The sequence below is a fragment of the Ischnura elegans genome, chromosome 3 (assembly GCF_921293095.1).
Source record: "Ischnura elegans chromosome 3, ioIscEleg1.1, whole genome shotgun sequence".
Classification (NCBI taxonomy): Eukaryota; Metazoa; Arthropoda; class Insecta; order Odonata; family Coenagrionidae; genus Ischnura; species Ischnura elegans.
Window position 1 is genome coordinate 8,332,646 of NC_060248.1, and position 24,055 is coordinate 8,356,700.

The window sequence follows — 24,055 nt, forward strand, 5'->3', positions numbered from 1 at the left end:
GCATAAGTTTTCCTCGAAAAATACATTTTTCCCGCTATTTGGTATTGAATCTTTCAAATTAAGCGTATGACAAACAATAGATAACCATCAACAAGTTGTGGCTCGGTCCGAATTGGTCATAAAGGAAATATAAAATAAGATTTTTATCAAATTTTTTACAAGCTACAATTTTGTAACTAACAATTTCCTAATAAAATTAATACTTTTCAAGTTATTTGCCTTAAATCGGCTAAAGTCATTGATTTTTTCGTCAAAAAACTGTTACTTTCAATCGCAAATAACTCGGAAAATATTAATTTTACGCAAAAAATGTAAAGAACATTTTATTCTTAGAATTTACTTTTCTATCGATTCCTGTGGTCAAAATGTAATTAAAATTTTCCACCCCCGAGATGGGGTGGAAACCACCCCCAGGGTAAAAGCGCCCGTCGGCATGATATAGATTTTGATTCTTGGTATATTCTCTACTTATTGTGAAAACTTCAAGAAAATCGATTCAGTTTGAAAAAATTGCAAGCCAAAATGCTTCATTTCCTGGACTAATATCCAAACTTTTCAACCAGAACCCAAAGTCTATAGCACTTATCTCATTATTTTAGCCCCAATGCCAAAATTTAAAGACCAGATCCCAATTTTTTTAGCTCAAATGCAAATTCTTTTAACGCAGATGCCACTTTTTTCGCCTATGTCACAATTTTTTCCCACATCCCAATTTTTATTTCTCAGTTCCCAATTTTTGTTTATCAGAGATCCCAATTTTAATAGGCTATATTCCAATTTTTGTAGCCCAGATCACAATTTTTTTCACCCAAGAAGCCAATTTTTAAAAGCCCAGATGCCTCTTTTTAAAGCCCAAATCCAAATTATTGACCCAGATCCCAAAGTTTTTATCTAATATCACAATTTTTTAGCTCATATAGCTAATTTTTGCTCTGATTTTAATTTCTTAACAACGATGACAATTTTTTTGCTCTAGATCCACAATATTTTTTCCCAGATACAAATTCTTTTTGCCCATATCCCAATTACTATAGCCCAGATCCCAAATTTTTTATGATAGATCAAAATTTTTTTTCCAATATCCTAATTTTTTTGCCTCAGATGCATATTTTTTTGCCCAGATCCCATTTTCTGTAGCCTAGATCTAATTTTTTATAGTGTAGATGCCAGGTTTTTTAGTCTGCATTCAATTTCTCACAGCATTGAGGCTGAATATTTTTGCAGAGGTCGTAAAATTTATACCAGATCCCAATTTCTTAAACTGTATACAAATTTTTCACCCAGATCCCATTGTCTTTAACACAAATCTTAATATGTATGTATTTTGAGCCCAGATGCCAAAATTTAAAGACCAGATTCCTTTTTTTCAGCCCAGGTGCCAATTTTTTAACACAGATCCCAAGTCTTTACCCAGGACTCAATTTTTTTTCCAAAGTATCAATATCTTTAGCCCAGATCAAAATTGTTTATCCCAGATGCCAATTTTTTTAGCCAATAGCCCAATTTTTCAGCCCAGGTTCCAAATTATCTCTACCCCAATTCCCTATTTTGGTAGCTTGTCTCCCAATTTTTTATTCAGATTTATTCTTTAGGCAGGTGAAGTTTTTTTTCTAGATGCAAATTTTTTTAAGCAAGATATTTTATCACAGATCCTGATTTTCATAGACAATAAGAGTGCTATTTTTTGCCCAATGCCAATTATTTTTCGCACGATGGCAATTTTTTTAGCTCAGATCCTAATTTCTTTAGCCAAGATGTCAAGTTTTAGCCTTGTATACAATTGTTTTAAACCAGATAAAAATTTTTCAAATCATATGCAAATTTTTAACTGTGTGTGCAATTTTTTCCAGACGAAATCATAATTTTATTAACCCATATCTTAATTTTCATAGCCTAGATTTCGGTTTTCTAAGCCTGCATTGAATTTCTTATAGCATTGATGCTATATATTTTTGCCAATGTCCTAATTTTCATACCATATCCCTATTTTTAAGACCATATCCAAACTTTTCACCCAGAACCCAAAGTCTATAGCACTATAATCTAAGTATTTTAGCCCCAATGCCAAAATTTAAAGACCAGCAGGGGTATTCAGTAACTGTTATTAATAAAATAATAATATTCTTAAAGAAAGAATATCATCTGCGTCTTATACGTGAATCCATCGAGATAGCGAAAAGGCCTAACAACATTAATAAGGAGGATGGATATAAACCTCAGCCGTATATGGAGAGGGTTCCTGGCCCAATATAATGACCAACGGCTATCGCCTTCCGCGAAAATTCAAAATCGGGTCAACAATGGGTAACGAAACATTTATAAGCTCGGGACGAGAACGGTGATAACGCTCCCAGTAGGAGGAGTGAAACGTTGAGTGAAAATGTTACCTGCACAGCAATACCCGAGAACCACCACCAACATTGATAAAAGAAGCTGTGAAAATCTTCATACGAAAACTATTCAGGAACTGTTTACGCTGTCGCGAAGACGAAAGGTTTCGTGACGGGATCGCGAAAATCACATTGTTGCTATTCACTAAGCCATTTCGAACATTCCGCCGCGTAAAGTTTCGTGCCTCAGCGACGGGAGTTGCGCGAAAACTGTCAGCTGTTTCCGCGGTTTCCGCCGCATAAATCAGTAAATAGCTCATGGGGAATACATTATATGTGTGTATGTACATAATACATTATATTGTGTAATGTATTAATCATGAAATAGCTGACCGTTGTTCAAGAAGACGGAGTCACTTGCTGAGAATATATTTGCGCTGCCGTGTAAACAGCCGTGTTCATTGTAGTTGCCGAAGTTGTTTCGTTTCGTGCAAGCAATTTTATTTATATTTAACTGTTTATTTGATGTAATTTAAATTATTATTGTCTTGTATATGCTTCTCATAATCTCTGTTCGGAGCACACCTTTTGGAGTTGGAGGTAATGTTATCCGTCTTCGTGGAAATATTTTATTTTTTCATATTTATCGTTATCGCTCGCCTAATGTTATATCTCAATAGTACTCTATTTATTTTTAACCGTTATCAAAGTTAATACTTATGCTGAAAATGTGTGGACGCATCTTGTTTTTAAGCACGCGCATTGTCGTTAATTCGTATGATATAAATAAGTTTAAATGTGTTCTATTAGTATGATAGCCGTTGTATTTCTCAAATTTCGTGTTGAAAACTCTGTTATAACCTCATTGATTGTTTTGTTCTGGCTTAATGCAACCAATAAGATATCATTGGCATAAACTTGGTATGTAAGGCATACATGCAGTGTTACTCTATATGAATATTAGTGTTGATGCAAATGGTGAGTTTGTGGTAGGATTCAAGCACTTAGGATACAGTACAAATGTCACTTTCAGTATTTACATAGGAGGTAAACAACTTTTAGTATGTTCATCAACATTATTTTGTTGCTTGTGGTATGAAAGGGCTCAGGTGCAACATCAATGTTAAAATAAAATGAATGAATACTGAACTCTACCGTCTGTATATGTAGTTGTGTAATATACTTTAGGGTGGTGAAGTTGGAGTGACATTACTTGCAGAAAGAAAGCTTCCATGATGATTTCAGGCTGGCGATGTATAAATATTCACAATTGTTTCCGTAGAGTGGATGTAGATTCTTTTTATCCCTGTTGCGATAGCTACTGTTATAACTAATGAAATATAAGTGATGGACAGTGAAATGATATAGCTGACAGGTGACTTGGTTTTGTATGTTTACATTAGCTCCCATATGCAAATGAAATGTGCAGTTGTTATGGCTATGTTAAAAAAAATGTCTAAACTGTGGTAAAGTAGATGCTTGCATGACAGATAGACGTTTGGAGGCATATTCTTCATGTACATTGCACAGTGGGTACAACTTCAATTACTTTACCAAGTAGTCATTATGGAGAGTATATGTACTACTGTTTTCAGTGTCATCTGTCTTGTGACAAAATATGGCTGCAGGTAGATCGTGACAAAAGAGATCTGTTTTGTACAAAATGGTTATGAAATACATCAGTGGACGTGTGTTGTTTTTGTGATATCTATCATACATTGTTTCCTGTATATTATGGCATGGCTGTTATTTTAATGGAAGAGAGAGCGAGAGTATTTATTCAAAGGCCATTATTGTGAAGGTCCCAATTAAGGAATTGAGGAGACATTCATTTTATTTTCATTGATTGCGGATAGTGGTTAGGGGATACTGTCTGAAGAGATAGATACCTGTATGTGCATTGTGCATGCTGCAGTAGCAATAGGGAATGTAGGTACTCAGTCTAAGGGAATTGACTCCCACATTCTAGTCACTTAGAATCCAAGCGTAGGGATTCATGCTTTTTTGTGAAACCTATGAAATAAGACAGCCAATTACTTCATAATGTGCTAAAGATATGTGTTGTCCCATATGACATTCTTAGAACCTATATTATTTCTATAATTACAATGTTCTCATTAGATTAATGATATGGCTACCCAATTTCCATTGAATTGTGTAAAGTTATTTATTAGAGCAATTGAATCTCGTTGAAGATGGATGGTGTAAGAGCCATTGAAGTATTGAGGAGGAGATGGCTTCATATATAACATAGGCTTCGTCTAAAGGAACTGAGGGAAGTTTCAGACCCTTTTGCATTCCCTGAAGAATCATTTCAGGGGAGATATCGGCTTTCTAAAGAAATGACTTTGAACTTAATCAGTATTTTACGCCCTTACTCGCTTCAAACAGAAAGAGCTATGGCAGTGCCCATTCATTTGAAGGTATGTCTTTGAACCACATCAACTACTCTGTCACTTCAGTAATTTAGAGAGAAATGTATATTGAATAATCAAATCTAGGTTCTGTGTGCACTGCACTTTTATGGGCATGGTAGCTACCAGAAATCCACTGGTAGCGACTCCAATTTGGGGCTTAGTCAGCCCTCTGTGAGCAGAGCTATTGAGGAGGTGGCTCAAGCCTTGAATGCTCCCCTCATATTAACTGACTGGATAAAATTTCCGCCAACAGAACTTGGGTGGAGGCGAGTGATTTTTAAGTAAGTGTGAATTGCAACAGTGATATGTAGATGCCCATGTAGTTGAGAAAAAAATTTAATTGGCCCAATAATTTTTTATAGCACTAGTTCAAACAATTTAATACCTATGGAAGACAGCAAACTATATTTATGGTTTATTTTAATCAATTATTATGAGGTAGACATTGATTCCTAAAATTATTCTCTTGAATGATTTTAATACTTAATTACCTGATGTACCAGTTGTTCCCTTAATCCAAATGAATTGGTGGTGCTCAAGGTATTCCTAAATAGGCCTAACGTTAGTAACAGATCAGGGGAAAAATGAGATGTGGCTCGGGATGTTCCTGGACTTAGCCTTGATTTCATTCCATAAGTAAGGGATGAGAAAACTAGCACTCCCACTTGTGCCACTATACCATTCATATCACGTACTTATAGCACCTCACCCCACGTAGTTTAGTCATAGCTATATCATGGAACTTACTCTACATTGACTGGTCAAGTCTCTTTAAACTACTATCATCCTATGTGCCCACTCAGCATCATATTGTTAACATGCTTGTGAAACAAACTCTTAAATAAAATAAAATATTATTGTAACTGATATCAACTTCAGAACTATTTTTACATTTAGTTTTTCTATATGGTTACTTAATAATTATTGGATGCTCAAAGGAAATAAATAAATTCAGTATCATGTAGTATTTATGAAATATTTCATTTTGATACTAGTGTTGCATGAACAAACGAATAGGCACTGACAACAGTACGGTACAACTGCACGTAAATATACATAAGCACTTCAAAACAAAATTATTATATCAGAATAAATAAAATATTTTTAGAACAAATAGGTGACTACAATTTAAACAATAGGGAACTTGCATACATTTCAGAAACAGTTGTGAGCTCCAAAATCATGTAGAAATACATGTTTGCGTTTCACAGTGAAAAGGTTTTATTACTTTTTGATGTCGTTAGCGATATTTTATTCATTAAAGTTCAAGAGAATTTTCAAATACGAGTGGGACTCGAAAACGCCCGATGATTGGCTAGCGGCAAATTGACGTCATAGTTCAGTACGAGGAAGCGAAGGAATCAATCAATCAATCAATTTATTAGTCGTTAAATGATACAAATCACAATAGACATTGTCAAAAATAATACATATATATACAATATACACTTACAAACAATGAAAAGGATCACTACATGAAAAACAAAAAGATCACATATTAAAATAATAATTGGCCCATTAGTCACAAAGACCTGTGAAGTCCCCAGACATGTATTCTTCAAAAGAATATAGGGGTTTCCTACGCAACCATTTCTGGATCGTTTTTTTAAAATTATTAGTGTCTTTTAGTTTCACCTCTCTTGGCAGTATGTTGAATGCCTTAATAGCCATGTTTTTAAAACTGTTTTTGGACTTTGACAATCTATAGAAAGGTGTATCAAGGTCTTCTTTATGCCTGGTGTTGTGTGTGTGTACATCAGACCTACTAGTCATAATTGTAAGGTTGTCTTTGGCAAATTTTAAAAGCTCAAGTATATAAAGAGAATACATAGTCATAATTCCTGACTGGAGGAAAAAAGGCTTGCAGTGGTCCATATGCTTTAGATTGAAAAGTGACCTTATTGCTTTCTTTTGTAGCAATAGTACCTTATTTGCCTTGGGAGCATTACCCCACAATATAATCCCATAGCTTAAGGAAGCAGCATAGGCATTTGGACACAAGCGACGGCTTGGTTGTGAGGCATTTCTTAGTTCCAGTACAGTGAGTCCTCGTTTAACGTTCCTGAAAAATGTGACGATAAACGAAATGACGTTAATCGAAACATATATCCCATAAGAAACAATGTTAAAAGTGAATATCGGCTTCTATACGCGAAAAAAATTTAGCGTATCATATGTGGGGCATTTTTTACGATGGGAATTCGATATGGTGGTCGCCCGGGCAACATCGTCGCAATTAAAGGATCCAACCGATGTGCATCTGAAATGTTTTATAGTTCATAACAAAGTGAGACTTGCGTATAACATTGGCGAAAGCGTATACTCATGTGAAATGTGTATTCTTTTGGCAGTCCGGTAGAGAGTCTTACGGTGAACTTATTTCCACCTCGAAGCTGTCGATGATACTTTCAACTTAAAAATACCTTGCCTGGAGGGCGACAGGAAGCTCTGAGGAAGCCAGACTATTAATGTTTCAATTTAGTAGCGATAATATAGACGAACTTCCAACACAATCTACCATCTTGTAACTCAAAACCCCGAAACCACTTCCTATTCTGCAGAAAGAATCGGTCAATCGCATTTCGATTAATATAATAAATACAACGTCTTCAGGTGTTAATAAGTTACTTTTGTAATTAGAAGGCCTTCCTAAAGTAACATTAAAATTTTAATATTTTCCAAACAGAGTCTTTAATACATTTTGGGAGCTTTTCTCACGATATATCTGAAACCTACTCTAAAGGCGAGCTCATCGTCATTGCGATCGGTTGTCACTTAAAAATTCCGTATCGGAAATCCTAGAGGGATGACCTTCGACGATGACCATGATCACCTGCACTCTCACTATCACTGGAACCCGTGGTGAAAATATCATCCCAATCCAATTTCTATTTGGTTTTAACTGGGAAAGAGCAACATAGAACTGCACATTCTTTGGACAACTTTGGGTTTGACTTTCCCTCAAACATCCCATTTCCCCTGTGGTGCACATCAGTCCTATCTTTATACGATAGCCTAACAACCTTTAAATGGATCCTTGGTTTATCCTGACAACCAACTAAATGGAAATTGCTGATCCACACGTCTTCCTCTATCTCCACAGTTTCCAAATCAAGGGCCGCGGAACATTCCTCATTGTGACTCAACTTTTCCTGAAAAGCAAGCCGGCGTAGAATAAAATCAAAGAATGCTGCGATTCATTTTTTGTGACCACCTCTGGATTCCATTCTTTTTCCATCTACAACTTCCTTTATCTTTGGGACAAGACGATGTTTAAATATTTTCATTAATTTATAACAAAATATAAGTTCTAAAAATACCCAAAAGCCATTTTATTAATCCGCACTGACGAGTGTAAATTAATGTGGAAGATGAATGCTGTAGACGTAGTAGTTTTCCTTAGGTTGAGTTGCAAAGTTCATGAAGTTGACAAAACGGCTAATTTTTCGGTGCGCGGAGTCATTTATATTGCACTGGCCGTGTCTATACATTTTTCAATTTTTTTGTAATAAAATAAATCAGAATTTAGGATAAAATTTCCTTTAAAATGACATATAGTTCATTATTATAGCATGCAGTGAAGCCAGGGTATAAATTTGCAAAGTACTGCGGCACATCATTTTGACGCCGACAGTAGAAGAAAACGCTGTCTTCTTGGCTGGCACTCGAATGCATGAGGATCAACGTTTCTCTGTATTTTCATATTTCCTCTCTTGATTTTAAACATCATGGAATTTTCTATGTCCTTCCGTAACTGAAATTGAACAAGTGCCGTAAATAATTTGAGTCCATCATAACCATCGAGAAACACCTATCTCGATTTTTTTTGTGAAGTTGAGTTTTTATTCTACGGCGGCCGAATTATCGAAAAATCTCAGTTTCAAGTTATTCAGTCAATGAAATATGGAAATATTATTTATATTAAAGTTCTTCGCTCACATAGCGCACGGGTTTATCATTCCGATTATTATACTCTTATTTTTCCGTAACGCTTATCCCGACAGACGGCATGCATCGAGGCTTTTCTTCTAATTTCCTCCGTGGGAATGCAGACGAAAATTTTTTCTGGGGTGTTATTGCACAGAGGAACAATGCACCACTTGTAATTTTTCCTTATTTCACCCATGTTCTCCTTTAAACGCAACGTGGCTCTTCCAAACCTGCAGTTACTGGTCTTGGATCTTGGACTCGTACTGAACTATGACGTCACGGCCAAAGATTAGTGGGGGCTCAGAGTAAGGATGGGGGAGAGTGCGCTTTGGCTACTGCGCATGTAGTCAAGATCCCGCATATACAGCATATACATCCCACACTTCCCACAATTCTTCCCACAAGGGATTCCCGCACTTCTTCCCACGATCACGTGGTAACCATGTTGACTACAAGAATCTGCTACTGCGCAGCCTGAAAGCGCCCTCTACCCCAATCCTTACTCTGAGAGTGGGGGCGGTATTTTTTAGCCCGCGAAACTCGGGAGACTTTTGGGAGTCATTTTCTAGGGTAAAAACTGAATTTTAAGCGGAAAAAAGTATATTGCGGTACTAAGTGTTTACTGTAGTATATCAGCATACTGTTTATAAAAAGTATGCAATTTCCCTATTATTTGCCTCCTACAGCCTTGCAAATGCCTTCTGAAGAATCTGAAACAAAGGACACACATGAATTAATTAAGTCATTCTTATTTTATTCAACAGAAACTTCCAAGCAACAAGATTTCCAGGTGTTATAGGTGATGTTGATGGCACCCACATTGCAATTAAGGCCCCAGAGGAGAACGAATTTTTATGTTTAAACAGAAAATCTTTTCATTCTTTAAATGTTCAGTTAGTAAGTTGACATTGGCGGATAGTATTAACTCTATAATTCAAAATTAATATTTTTATTAATGCTATTTTACAATGTCTAGGTTTGTGATTCCTTTTTGAAAATTTTAAATTGTATTGCAAGATTTCCTGGCAGCACACTCGATGCTCACGCATGGAGTCAGTCTGCCGTATTTAGGAAAATGAAAGAAATATGGGAGAATGGAGAGCAGTGTTGATTGTTGGGTATTAATTTAAGAAAATAATTATTTGGAATATAATATAGCATATATTATATGATTTGTTTTATATGTTGGATGATTACAAAATATTAGCTTTTTTCAACTATACTCCTTAGATCCAAAAGGAATCTTTTTGATTATCATACATAAGTCATTCAGCACTGAATATATTTAAAAAAAAGTATTATGATTGATTTTATAGGTGACTCAGGTTACCCACACCAACCCTGGCTCCAGACCGCAATTCTGCATGCCATGGAAGGTACACCTGAAGCAAATTGCACAGAAGCAAATGTGCACTCTGGAAACTCCATTGAAAGGTGCATTGGAGTACTTGAGTGTCGATTCAGGTGTTTATTGAAGCACAGAGTTTTGGAGTGTACCCCTGTTAAATCTGGTTTAATCATCAATGCTTGTGCTCTACTGCATAATATGTGCGTAAGGGCTGGTTTGCCCATACCAGAGGAGGCAGAAAACGACGAAGAAATTAATGCACCAGCCCATGCAGAGCCTCTGATAAATGATGGACCAATACTTAATAAAGCTAGAACAGTAAGACAAACTATGATTAACTGGTTACAAAATGCATAGGTGAAATACAGAGCAAAAATCTTTCTTTGTTACATTAAGGTTGGTGAGGTATTCTTACTTGATTTTGACTAATACTAGTACGATCTCGTATGTTTTACTTATTCTCTCATTTCCACTAGTGTTTCCCGCAGCAACACTGACGTTTCATCAAAGCTGCAAGCCATCAATGTCATTGCTGCAGCCTGCGCCACGAGCTACTCGCTCCTCATATTGATCCCTTGGACCTATTCATTTAAGTTCTATTTTATTTTTTTATACCTAATAATAAACCATGTTTCATACGACCAATTTCATTTTTCCTTTTTACAAAAGCATTGCCAATACTGGGGTAACACAATCTCTAATTGCAAATTTCTATTTTTTTTTCTTACTTGAATTTCTGGATTTTTTCCTTCTCCAGTATTCGGGCCTCTGACGGCTATTGGGTGTGGATTTGGAGGTGGATGGGTGTATTGGGTGGTCGCATTCTTCTATTTTGGGCTAATCTGTATGGTGTTGAACTGTTGTTTTATTGGGATGTTGCTTTTTATTCTCTGGGTTGGAGGGGCTTTCACTTCATGAGGGTGTTATCTGGAAGGAAGGAGCAAGGAGTACAGGTGGTGGATTAATTAAGCTGTCGCATTTATTCTGCTCAAAACATCACATTAATCATGGTGATAAGTTTGAGTAAATGAATGAGCATATACGTCAAGAGGATTTGGGACCCCAGTTACACCATCCACTGCCTCTTCTCCCAATAAGATACCTAAAATCTTCTCCTCTTGAGGGGTCATGACAGATTTTGGGCATGGTCCTCCCTCTGTACCTTTTACATAGGTATGTAATTTCCCTGCCTTTTCTTTGCATATCCCCTCAAATCTTGCCGCACCTAATTCACATAAGAATGAGTTAACATCTACTAATAAAAATGAATAAATCCATCTAACTAGTCTCAGAATTGATCAAGCACTTACCTTAGCCCACCTTTCAGGGGTCTTACTGGCCCCAGTGGCAGAAGAATACCGGCAACATCTACAACTTTTGATGATTTGCTTCATTTTGAACCAGCAAGTACCCGATTCAATGCCAGTTTCGTCCTAAGGGCTCCTACCTGTACTCCAAAACCTAGGCATAGCGACTTGTTGTGCTCAATCTTTCGATGTTTTTGAGCATGTAGTACCCGGCAAGCTCAGTCCACAGCCGCTGCTTTGTGGCTGCTGCCTGTGGACCATTAATTTTGTTGGTGGCCAAACCAGGATTTTCCACCATGAAATCAACCAAAATATCCCTTTGTTGGAAGGATACCCTGGTTTGACCACCAACCTCCATTGCTTCATGATATTGGTCTTAAATGAAGAAATAGAAATAGCATATTACCATTAGTTTATCTGTTATCCAGGATTTGCTTAATGAATCTTACTGTTAGTGTCATGGGTCATCTAATTTCTTCAACCATGGAAGAATTTTCCCTTGAAAATTATCACTGTTTACTAATCTATTCCACTTTATTGCGGGGTATTTCAAAGTTAAGTTATAATAGATATCAATATACATACATGAGTTAATTTCTATTGCTGCTTCAACAGAGTACTTCAATTCCAATATTTGTTTAATCATTAACACACGTCCATCAAAGTGGTATCGTGCACAAGCAAATGCATTGTAATGCCAAATTCCCCTAGTTCACTGATTTATAACCCAATTATTCATTTTATTCTTTAGTAAAAAAATAGCATTTCCGACCAACTCACCTCCAACATTATTCAACACGTTGTTCCCTCACTTAAATTTAAAAGTGGATCATGTACTTTTCATTCGTTTACGTAATAATTCATAATAGCGTTCTATCTTAGAGTAAGTATAAATACTTACTTTACGATTCTACTTACATGCTGATTGCCGCTCCATTTTTGTATGCTATGAACAATTGCATGCCGATTTTCTCTGATTGGCTCGCGGTGACGTATTGCAGGAAAACTTCGGATGTCTTCGACTTCCCCCTCTACCGCGGAGGGGAAGGCACGAAAATTTTTTCGTAAAGCATACTGAATAGCAAATTACGCGCCTTCGAATGTTTACGCGGCGTAACTACGTAAACAAAATCTTTCGTCTTCGCGACCGTGTAAAGAGTTACTGAATAGCCCTGCTGATCCCAATTTTTGTAGCTCAAATGCAAATTTTTTTTGTGCAGATGCCACATTTTTGGCCTATGTCACAATTTTTTCCCAGATCCCAATTTATATTTCCCAGTTTCCTATTTGTTTATCAGAGATACCAATTACAATAGCCCATATTACAATTTTAGTAGCCCAGATCCAATTTTTGCAACCCCGATCCCAATTTTTTGCATCAAAAGAGCCAATTTTTAAAAGCCCAGATGCCTCTTTTTGAAGCCCAAATCCAAATTATTGACCCAGATCCCAAAGTTTTTATCTAATATCACAATTTTTTAGCTCATATAGCAAATTTTTGCTCTGATTTTAATTTCTTTAGAACGATGACAATTTTTTTGCTCCAGATCCACTATATTTTTTCCCAGATACAAATTCTTTTTGCCCATATCCCAATTATTATAGCCCAGATCCCAAATTTTTTATGATAGATCAAAATTTTTTTTCCAATATCCTAATTTTTTTGGCCTCAGATGCATATTTTTTGCCCGGATCCCATTTTCTGTAGCCTAGATCTAATTTTTTATAGTGTAGATGCCAGGTTTTTTAGTCTACATTCAATTTCTCACAGCATTGAGGCTAAATACTTTTGCCGAGGTCGTAAAATTTATACCAGATCCCAATTTCTTAAACTGTATACAAATTTTTCACCCAGATCCCATTGTATTTAACACAAATCTTAATATGTATTTTGAGCCCAGATGCCAAAATTTAAAGACCAGATTCCTTTTTTTCAGCCCAGGTGCCAATTTTTTTTAGCCCAGATCTTTACCCAGTCTTTACCCAGAACTCAATTTTTTTCCAAAGTATCAATTTCTTTAGCCAAGATAAAAATTGTTTATTCCAGATGCCAATTTTTTTAGCCAATATTCCAACACATCAGCCCAGGTGCCATATTTTTTCTAGCCGAAATCCCAATTTTTGTATCCAAAATGCTATTCTTTTTGCACAGATCTTATTTTTTGCACAGATTACAATTCCCAGTGGCGAAGTTTTTTAGCCCAGATATCAATTTTTTGTCCTAATACCAATTAATTAGCCAATTTTAGAGCAATTAATAATGCCAAAAAAGCAATATCTTTAGTACAGGTTCAATTTTTTAGCCTGAATGAAAAATTTATTTAGTTCGTATCCCAATTTTTTAGCCATGTTCCAATTTGAATACCCCAGATATAAATTTGTTATAGCCCAGATCCTAATTCTCTCAGCATTGATCACATTTTCTGTAGCCATATACCAATTTTTTTTTACGATGATTGTAGCCTTGATACCAATTTTGATTAGTCCAGATCCAAATTTCTTGGCATGTGTGCTTAAAAAATTGGCCTTAAAGCTACAAAAATTGGGATCTGTGCTAAAAAGTGCTCAAACCACATCGGACCTGGGTCATCAAAAATTAGGATCTGTGCTAAGAATTTGGTTATGTAGGCTAAAAAATTTTTTGCAATGCAATTTGCAAGATGCAATTTTATAGGCAATTTGCCAATTTGTTTTCCCCAAAGCCATTTTTTAGAGCCCAAATCCCAATTTTTTTTTGCCACGATACCAAATATTTTTGACTAAATGACAATTTTAAGACCAGCTGTAAATTATTATTCCCCAAATGCCAATGTTTTTTGGGCCCGGGACCCCATTTTTTTATCTTAGATGCCAATTTTTATATTGCCCAAATCCCAACTTTTTTCAGAACTCATTCTTCAATCAAATATCCCAATGTTCAACCTACATGCCAATTTTTTAGCCCATATCCCATTTTTTTTAGCTTGGATGAAAATATATTAGCCAAGATTCCAATGTTTGTTTTCCCATATCCCTATTTTTTTAGCCAATAGATACCATTAATGCTCTTATTTAACCCATATTCCAAATTTTTTGAGCTCGAATCCCAATTTATTAGCCCAGATCCCCATATTTGTAGCCCAGAATCGCATTATATACTCCCAGATGCAAATTATTTTTAGCACAGATGTCAATTCATTTAGCCCTGGTCCCAATTTTTCAGCCCACATGTCAATTTTTCTTAGCGGGAATCCCAATTTTTATAACCCGGATCCCAATTTTATAGCACAGACGCCAATTTTTTTTGGTGCAAATACAAATTTTTTTGGCCAAAAGCTTAATTTTTATAGCTTATTTACTAATTACTTTTGCCCAGATGACTTTTTTAATCCCAGATCCCAATTTATTTGGCCCATATATCAATTTTTTAACCCAGTAGCCAACTTTCTTTTGGTCAGACATTTTTAGCCCTGTTCCCAGTTTTTTTTTTAGCCAAAATGCTAATTTCTTTAGCCCAGATCTTATTTTTTTTGCACAGATTACTATTCTTTTAACCCAGGCACGAATTTTTTGTAGCTCAGATTTCAATTATTTAGTTAATTGAATAATTTTATTTTTTGTCCTGTTTGCCAATCTTTTAGACAAGATGTAAATTTGTCGTCCTATCCCCGATCCCAATTTGAATAGCCCAGGTCCCAATTTTTTGCCCAGATGCCAATTTTTTAGTCCAGATGCCAATAAATTTTAACACAATTTAAAATTTTTTCGCCCAGGACCCAATTTTAACAGCCACGTCCTAATTTTTTTTTACCCAAATCGGATGTTTGTACCAATTTTAATTAGTCCAGATCACAATTTCTTAGCACAGGTCCTGATTTTTGATTACTCAGATTCGATGTCGTTTGAGCACTTTATAGTGCAAATCCCAATTTTAACCCAAATCCCAATTTTTGTCGATCAAATGCCAATTTTTTTTAGCACAGATGCCATTTTTTAGCCTGGATAATATTTTTTTAAACCCATGCACCAATTTTTAATCCAGGACCCAATTTTTTAAGCCAAGATGTCAAATTTTTTAGCCCAGATGTCGATTTTTTAAAACATAGATTACAATTTTTTGGCCCAGATCCCGATTTCTTTAGCCCAGATCTTAATTTTTTTTGCTCATTAGCAAATGTTTTCAGCCCAGATCACAATTTTTAATCCAGGACATTAAGCTACAAAGATTGGGATCTGGGCAACAAAAAATGGAATCTGGGCTATTTAAATTGGGACATGGCTAAAAAATGGGGATCTGAGCTAAATAAATTTTCATTTTGGCTAAAAAAAATTGAATCTGGGCTCAAGAAATTGCGATTTTGGCAATAAATCGCAAAAAATATCCTTCCTTTATGTAACCTCATGCATTACGCTTCTACCCATGCAACTGCAGGTAATGTGCAGCCATATGGCACTCTGTGGATAATAATTATTCACAAATTTCATTGATGTGTATGACCTTAGATGACCTTGGACCTCTTGGAAAATCAAATCCTTGACATGACAATCATTTTTTTACACTCATTGGTGCAATTAGCCATGTCTTCGAACTATTCATTCATCCATTACTGACTTATTCTAACAACTCATGGTTTATTTTTTGTCTTTCTCTAACGTTAGAACCCTTTTTCCTAATGCTTTCCAAACCAACCACATACTATTTCACTTTTGAGGTGTCCTTCACACCTACATGCACATTTTTCAATTGATTATCTAGCACTCTGGCCCAGTGGCACAGTGAGGGGGGGGAAAAAACCCCCCAGAGCTCAGAGAAATATTTGAGTTTAATTCATTTTACTTAATTGGATTTGTATTACTAATAGACTAGCGTTATGATTAATAAAATATGCCTTAGAAAGCGGTAAAACTCACAATTTTGTACCATTTATCTTAAAATTCGGCAAATTGCTAATCTTGCACCTACAGCTTATCCTGGTGGGTATACCATACCCCCAAGCATTCACAAGCTACTAATTTGGGAGCTACTAATACCCAAGTATTAGTAGCTCCCAAAACTCCCCCAGCCTTTATTCCTGGCTGCACCCCTGCTCTGGACCACTTTTTCAAGTGTTTAATGTTCTGATTTGGACATTGTTTCATGTGGATAGTATTTTATTATGCTTACTAGTTTTTCAAATGGAATTTTTTCCATAACATTTTAATAAATTTTATCCATGCATACAGCCTTACATGAGCAATTCCTTCTCCCAAGAAAAGGATTTTCTATGGGCTAAATGAGCTAGATTAAAAAGAAAATGACTTCATCTTGGAGTGTCGGCTGCAACTTTCACCTGTTCCTAAAGGAGACTACATATTCATTGAATCTTATCCTCCCCTAACCTGTTCCGCATCATTTTTTTATTAATTACAATTTTTGAAATCTCATAAGAAGTCAATGTCCACAGAGGTGATTTTTAAATGATAAAGCCCTCATTCTTGATACGAATAATAATCATTTATTGTCAAAAATACAACGGCTTGGCCAATTTCTTGTAAGAATCAGGCTGGTGTATACACTATCATAAGTGGCTGACATTTACATGACATTTTAACAAATACATAAAACTCTATATTATCAGGCCATCATTTATACTCATAGGTAAAAATATAACGTAAAAGTAATATCATAGTAGTAAATTGGTAAAATACATATATTTGGCATTATAGATTCCTGTATTATGCGTTCTGCTATACTAAGCATACTTTGGAAGTGAAGATGTAGTTATATGATGATTACATGGATTCCATCTTTCGCCATATTTTTTTATGTATGCATTGCTAATGAGGTAAGTACAATGGTGTATCCAAATTTTAACAAAGTACATACATAGTTTTGTGCACAACAGGCAAATATTTCACAATAAAAGTTTACATAACTGTTACAATTAATTTAAAAAAAGCAAGGAGCTTGTAATTCCTAATTATTTATTTAATTGACCATGGTTACGATGTAGAATGTCATTATCAGGTAAAAACACTAGAAAACAAACTCACACGAATGCACAAAAACTGCATAGACCACTCCCAAACAGAGTAAGTACTAGGTTTAGAGGGGAAGTGACATAAGGTGGGTGGGGGAATTCACCTTGGAAATTGAAGACGTAAACTCCCCCCCCCCCTCTACGCTACCTAACGTCTCCCTATCAGTCAACTGCAACTGCGCCTCAACTATAAATTGGAAATGTTCAATGCCTTGTTTGCAAATGCCTGTGTGTTGGTTACCATAGTCATTTGCAACTGATGAGGATGTTCAAGGTCAAAACCATCATTGGTTAAATAAAGTATGAAAAATTAAAGTCTTTACTTGATTTTCACTCACAGCTTTAGAAAATTCCATGAAGTCACCCTGACGAGAAATACCTCCGCAATTGCTGACATTGGTTCCCCACATTCACAACCAAAGAATAAGACATGCAATGTCACAAATTCTTGAGCCTACCATCAATTATTGACCAGTCAATGAAGATAGTCCATTGCTGGACATGAGGAATTCAATCTGGCCAATCCAAAGATTGCAGCTTGGAGATCTTTTCACTTTGATCTTATTTTCCTCGTGTGCTTTAATACATATTTTTCAGAAATCCATAGTAGAAAGGTCAAATGGCTTTGAAAAATTTGGAACACGTAACTTTAAAAATAATGAAAACTGAACTACATGTGAATAGATAATACTAGTTTCCATAAGTAAATATATCTGTCATTATGGTTGATGAAAAATGAAAACTTTAAATTGTAAAAATATTTACAAACATAATAAAATTAATATTAGATTCTGAGTTAAATATGATGCTTGCAAATAAGAACATGATGATATTACTTCAAACCAACCTGTGGCTAAGTAATAGTTGCTTAAAACTTTAAAGCAAAGCCAGAATTATGTAGTGGAATGGGTCTATTGGATCAAAAACCCTCCTTGAAATCTTTGGTCTTCCAACTGATCCTCCTGCAAAATGAATCTCCTCTCCAAATGCACCCCATTCCCCAAATATTTCCTCTGGCAGCATCCTAAATGAATACCATTAAAGCAAATAATAAATGAAATTTAATGGCTCTGAACTCATTTAGGAACATGCATTCAATATTAGATAGCTTCCACCAATAAGAGGTGGAAATGAGTCTGCCATCAATGATTTTCCCCTGAACATTTTTTTCAGGATTTCTAATTATAAATCGTTGGTCAGAAATGGACAGTTTTATGTCCCTTCATCAGTCTTGAAATGCAAGCAAAGTGATATGCATAAAAAATAATTTGGTACAAAAATGTACCCTTTTCCCAGCAAAAGCTTACTAAATAGCACAGCAGAATGTTTTTGAGACTGGCAGAATCAATTTTACAAAAGCTGGTTTTTCAGGCTGCATATGATTCACGCTCCACATGGAGTCCTGGGCATCCCATTTCTGCTGCGCTTAGGCACAATGTGTTGGCCATTGCTTGTTCCACATGCTCTCACACACCCTCCATTTCTGCTCCCTGAAACCCCCTCCCCAGTGGCAAAGCTTAAAAGAAACATTAGCAGAGAGCCTAGGCCAAATTCCAATCCAAATATAGGTACATACCATGTACAAACTCAAGTACATCTTCGGGGCATATTACCAAACTAGAACGTACCCACGTATGACCAAAGTGCTCACACACTGATGCAGCTGTCAATGAACTATAAATCAAAGCAAATTGCTTAGCCCTACTTTGCACTTAAGGATATATATATGTATGTATAAAATATTTATGAATAAGAATGGTGATTTTTATACGACTGACTGTCTTAGGATGGCTTAGAGAATCATTGTGTCAATAAGAAGGTTGGAGGAGTTAATTCCACAGCAGATGAAATATTTCGACGAAGAGCTTTCTGATGTAGTATGTTATGTTGCATAGATCATTAGCCAATTACAAAAAAAGAACACAAAAGAAGATATCAAAAATTTAATTTTAAAATACCATTTCAAAATATCAGCAAAGCATAGGCACAAACAAGTGCATGAAATTCAATCAAAATGTCATACACATTTATGTACTGTCAAAATTACAAAACTACTTCATAGTAAATATATGAGTCAAAAATAAGGTAAAAGCCATATTAGTATAGCTTAGGTGGACAAAATAATACTTCAAGAACAAATAATATGGTAATAGGTTTAGCTTGTGTCTGCTGTTTCTTTAGTAAGGCTGGTATAGCTGTACCAGCCGTATTATTTCCTGTTATGCTCATGAAGTTTGCCCAAAGTAGAAAAACATGACATAACTTCCTAAAATTTAGGGAAATCTAAGTACGCCCAGCATAGCCCAAAAAGGACTGGAATTTGGCCTGTGTATTGAATTGGATACGAGTGTGGAGGGGCAAGTGGGTACTTTTAGATCCACCATGCTTCCAATAGCTACCAGTAGTCAGACTCCCAAAACCTGGACCAATTCAACACAACTCGTTTGGGCAAAATATTATTCTGCTCTGCTCTCTTGGAAAAAGAAAGAGATTGGTTAAGCATATAAACATTCAAAATGTTTCACTGAATTCATTTGCAGTGCTCTCATTCTCTTGCATTAGCTTCAAGCTTCACTCACTGCCCTCCTGCATATTTCACCCTTATGATATGTGCATTCAAAGCTGCATATGTGATACACTCACTCTGAATTTGAACGCTTCCTCCCGTTAGTTATGAGTTAGGTATAATGGGGAGACAGTCCCATGCTTCCTGAGAGAAGGCTGCTCACTCCACAATATGTCCAACTGCCCAATTTTAGGCATGTAGGCATTCCTTTTACATACTGACTTACAATGAGGCACAATATTGGTTATATGTATTCTGATTATACAGTATCTTCCTCCTTAAGATGGATATATTTAAATAGATATATATTCTGATTTATAAATTTCCATCCATTTTTAATGGATATACATTTTGATTGCCATGTGCTTCTGTTCCCTATCAGTTCCTCTCACACATTCCAATTTCTATTTCTGCGCATTTAAAGTCGTACCCTTTCTCAAAGATTGTGTTCTCCTCCCAGTAATGAAGAGATCTCATATCTCGACTTTTGGAGGGACCGAGTGCATTCCATTGAGTGCACGCAATTGCTGTTGCTGCCCTTTCCTGTGCGCGCTGCCCTTGCGTGGGGGTGATGGGACCAGTGAGAGGGGGGGGCAGACGTCCTCCCACACGGCGATCGGGGGCTGGGGAGGGGGTGATGGCGCAGGGGGCAGCAGACGCACGGGCCTGTACACCGAGATGTAGCCGTTCATCCTCTCGACCCTCATGCGCTGCGCAAAATCCAGGAGCCTCAGGTGGTGCTCGGGAGTGGCGGCTCCCATGCTGCACTCGGCCAGCACCACGTACATGAACAAGTGGGCCTCTGCACCCTGGCGAAGGAAGAAGCGGATGGAGGAGAGGCCGAGCGATGACGGGAGGTAGAGCTCAATGGACCTCACTCCCGTCCACTCCTTCCACGTGTCCACCATCAGCTGAAAGTGGGGATGGAAGAGAGCATTAAGGCACTGTTGATACGGGTATACATGAGGGGGGGAAGCTAAAGATATATGTATAATTGGTAATACATACTTTATGAGTGGATAACAACTGTAGAATAGCAGCTAATGTAAGAATGTAGCAATTGTTATGTACAAAAATGTCCTAAACGAAAACAAAACCTTGAAGATGTGAAAGAGGTTTGCTATCTAGAAAACCTTCATGATGGGTGGGGCAAGAAAGAAATTTTCAGTAGAAAGGCTGTTGTGTGGCAATGTGGAGATCAAGGATAAACCACCGCATTATTATCCCGAGGAGCCACTGCCACTCCAATCATTGGAGAGGAGGGCTGTACCAAACTGATTTTAGGACTGATGACCACTGATACCAACACAATCCATTCATTATCATAGTTCAAGTTCATATTATATGATAGGCATGTGGCACCAGGGGCGCAGCTAAGAATTACGCCTAGGGGGGGTTTTAGGCGCAAATAATACATAGGGGTTTGGGGGTATTGCATACCTTCCAGGGTAAGCGGGAGGTGTGGGGGCCCTCCTTCAGAAAAATTTTATGATTAATGGTTCAAAACGGCGAGTTTTAAGGCTTTAAGAGGGATATTTGATTAATCCTAACACTATTCTATAAGTAATACCTATCCAAGTAAGTAAAATGGATTAAACTTAAAAATTTCTCTGAGCTCTGGGGGGGTTTTATCCCGCAAAACCCCCCCTCGCTGCACTTCTGTGTGGCACAATGCAGTGGAAATTATCAATGGTAAATAAGGTGTTGCAATATTTCCGCATAATTTCCACTCATTAGGCATAAATGTTGTAATGTCTAATTTAACTAATTCTCTAAGTTGTTAAAACCGTAGGTGTTGGTGCAGATAGAGCAGGGCATGAGGAAGAAGGGAGCAGAAGCAACTTGCTCAGGTAATGGGCTAGAAAGAGAGGGGTACCTTACCAACCTTACAATTGCATCAATATGATTGAATAGCCTTCTGCTTTGATGTGGTTCTGTTGGTGCAGGAAGGTGAACCCTTTCACGCCTCCAGCCAAAATACTGGCAGTGAAAGAAAACGTGGGAAACAAAACTGACCCCCCTCACCTTGAATATGTACCCACAATTTGCCTGCAAGGGGTCAATAGTAGTCTGAGGTTAGCTCTTACTCTTTCTTATGGGTGCTCTCCCAACCTTTGGAGAGCTGCCAGAGTGAGTGGAGGATAACATTTGATAATGCAACAATTAACCCTTTCGCGCCGAATGCCTCACCTGTGCAGCGAGGATTTTCTTCCCTAAACAACGAATGCCACACCAGTGCGTCCTGAATGTTCTTACCCTAACCAACGAATGCCTACGCGCCTGTGCGGCACAGGTCGAAAAAAGTGACCGTCACGGACACAATAGACCCACGGATGCGGTCGCCCCTCACGATCCGCCTTAGCCCAGTCCCATCTTCGGCCGCTCAGGTCGACCCTTTCCTATCCTCTCCACGCGGTCAACTACTGTTATTTGCAGTGTGTTTTCCAAAAAAATATTTGTTTTTTGAAATTCAATGCTAGAAATGAATTCATCTTTTTTTGCTGACCACATGGAAATTTCAAACAAAATTCTAACATTAATCTCAAAGGAGTTATAGAACAACTAGTAAATACATTAAATCCGTCTAAATCAACATTAGAACTTTAAAATTTCTGCACGCTCAGAAAAAAACACAAAGTTCATTTTGAATGTAAAAAAATCGGTGCGAGCAACAAATATTTTCATTTTATATAAATATATTTTGCATTAACATTTTAGCCAGTTGACCGCAAACTCGTGCTAGGAAGGGGCTTTTAATCCTTCTAGGGTCTGGGACAGAGGCCGAGGAAAGGGATCGGCGCCCTCTGAGTTGGGTCCAAAAATGGTTAGGGAGGGAACTACTGCCTTCAGTTGACACGAAAATGCTTCGTTCAGGGAAGTAAAGAAAACTTTCAAGAGACTCGTATTGAGGAAGAATTTCCCTGAACCAAGGTCCGGCGCGAAAGGGTTAAGAAGTTGGTTTATTCAAAGTTGGAATAATTTTGAAAAAAGGCCTAAAAAATGTATAGAGGATGGCAAATTGCTAACTGGCATCTATTACTACCAATTAACCTGCCATAAGTATGTTTATGTGACATGATTAAAGGATTACTTATATTATTATTAGTAGTGGCTCTTATTGTTATTTTTTGAAAACTTCTTATTGATTAGTGATAGGCTATCCCTCTCCTTCATCACCTACATAATTAATTCCATTCACCTTCAAGATGCTTCATTGATCCAATGTAAAACCTCACTTTTCTCACTATTTACGGATAAATGTAATAAAAATGTGTAGAAAGCCAGCCTGCTTAAAACCTTGATAATATTCTGTCAAGAAATACATGCTCACCTGATCAAAACTCCTATCGAGACTCTTGAAGCCAATTAAAATATATCCTTTGGTATCAGAATTATCACTGGTGGCAGAGGTTGATGCTGAGGGCTCACGATCAACGTGAACTTTCCTCACTTCTTTGTAAAGCCCTGAAAGAAAGCATAAGTCTCTGATAATTAATTATCATTATTATTATCAGCAATAAGATTTGTCTACATGGCTTAATGGTATTGATATTACCATTGTTTCAAATGAAAGGTATGTATATATGTCATCCATGGTTAAAACTCACTAGTGATTGAGTGTAATTACTCCCCAGACGGCACAGAATCCTCCGTATCTAATTCGTATGCAGATAGTATCCATTGACAAAAAGCGACGGAGCGGTAGTCACGGAGGATTATCTGTGCCGTTTGGGTCTCTACTTCTATTATAAAAACTTCTACTTTGTTTTGATTGTTTACGTTTAAATTTCATGTTTGTTAGATACTTCATCACTATAAATTGGCAGAAATGCTGTGTGTGTGTGCAACTATTTAAATAAATAAATAATGACATCATAGTATACAAAAAACTATTGCAAAATCAAACATAAACATGGGTGGTCTTTTGAACATGACCTAGCTATTACCTGCATTTATATCAACATCGAAAGAATTACATTAAATCTATGAATTAGAGCAGACAATTCAGAGAAAAAGTCAAAGGCTATATGTTGAGAGACATTGGGACAATGAGCATTGGGAGATCTTGAGGGGAAGGGAGCAAAACCATTGACTTACAATTGAAATTGACTATTCTCAGGAGCGAATTGTGGAAAATGAATCAATATCCTTAAAGTC

At 36.7% G+C, this 24,055-nt stretch overlaps 1 protein-coding gene and 1 long non-coding RNA gene across 4 annotated transcripts in view; one reads left to right on the forward strand and one right to left on the reverse strand.

Annotated features, from left to right (window-relative positions):
• The first annotated feature begins 2,667 nt into the window (after positions 1-2,667).
• Positions 2,668-11,267, forward strand: LOC124155415. Of its 3 annotated transcripts, none has more exons than XR_006864184.1 (3): positions 2,668-2,930; positions 9,442-10,421; positions 10,502-11,267. It is a non-coding gene; the product is annotated as an uncharacterized LOC124155415 (long non-coding RNA). The 3 variants fall into 3 exon arrangements; XR_006864183.1 differs by having other exon boundaries at positions 2,702-2,930; positions 9,994-10,421; positions 10,502-11,264; XR_006864185.1 differs by lacking the exon at positions 2,668-2,930 and having other exon boundaries at positions 9,361-9,574; positions 9,994-10,421; positions 10,502-11,264.
• A 1,741-nt stretch (positions 11,268-13,008) lies between these two features.
• The window catches only part of LOC124155417, a 127,029-nt gene continuing 115,982 nt past the window's right edge, over positions 13,009-24,055 (reverse strand). The window contains exons 4-5 of the mRNA XM_046529211.1: positions 23,229-23,362; positions 13,009-20,808 (exon numbers count right to left, since the gene is read on the reverse strand). Coding sequence (XP_046385167.1) covers positions 20,371-20,808; positions 23,229-23,362 — 572 coding nt within the window. The 3' untranslated portion in view covers positions 13,009-20,370. The remainder of the gene's footprint in view (positions 20,809-23,228; positions 23,363-24,055) is intronic.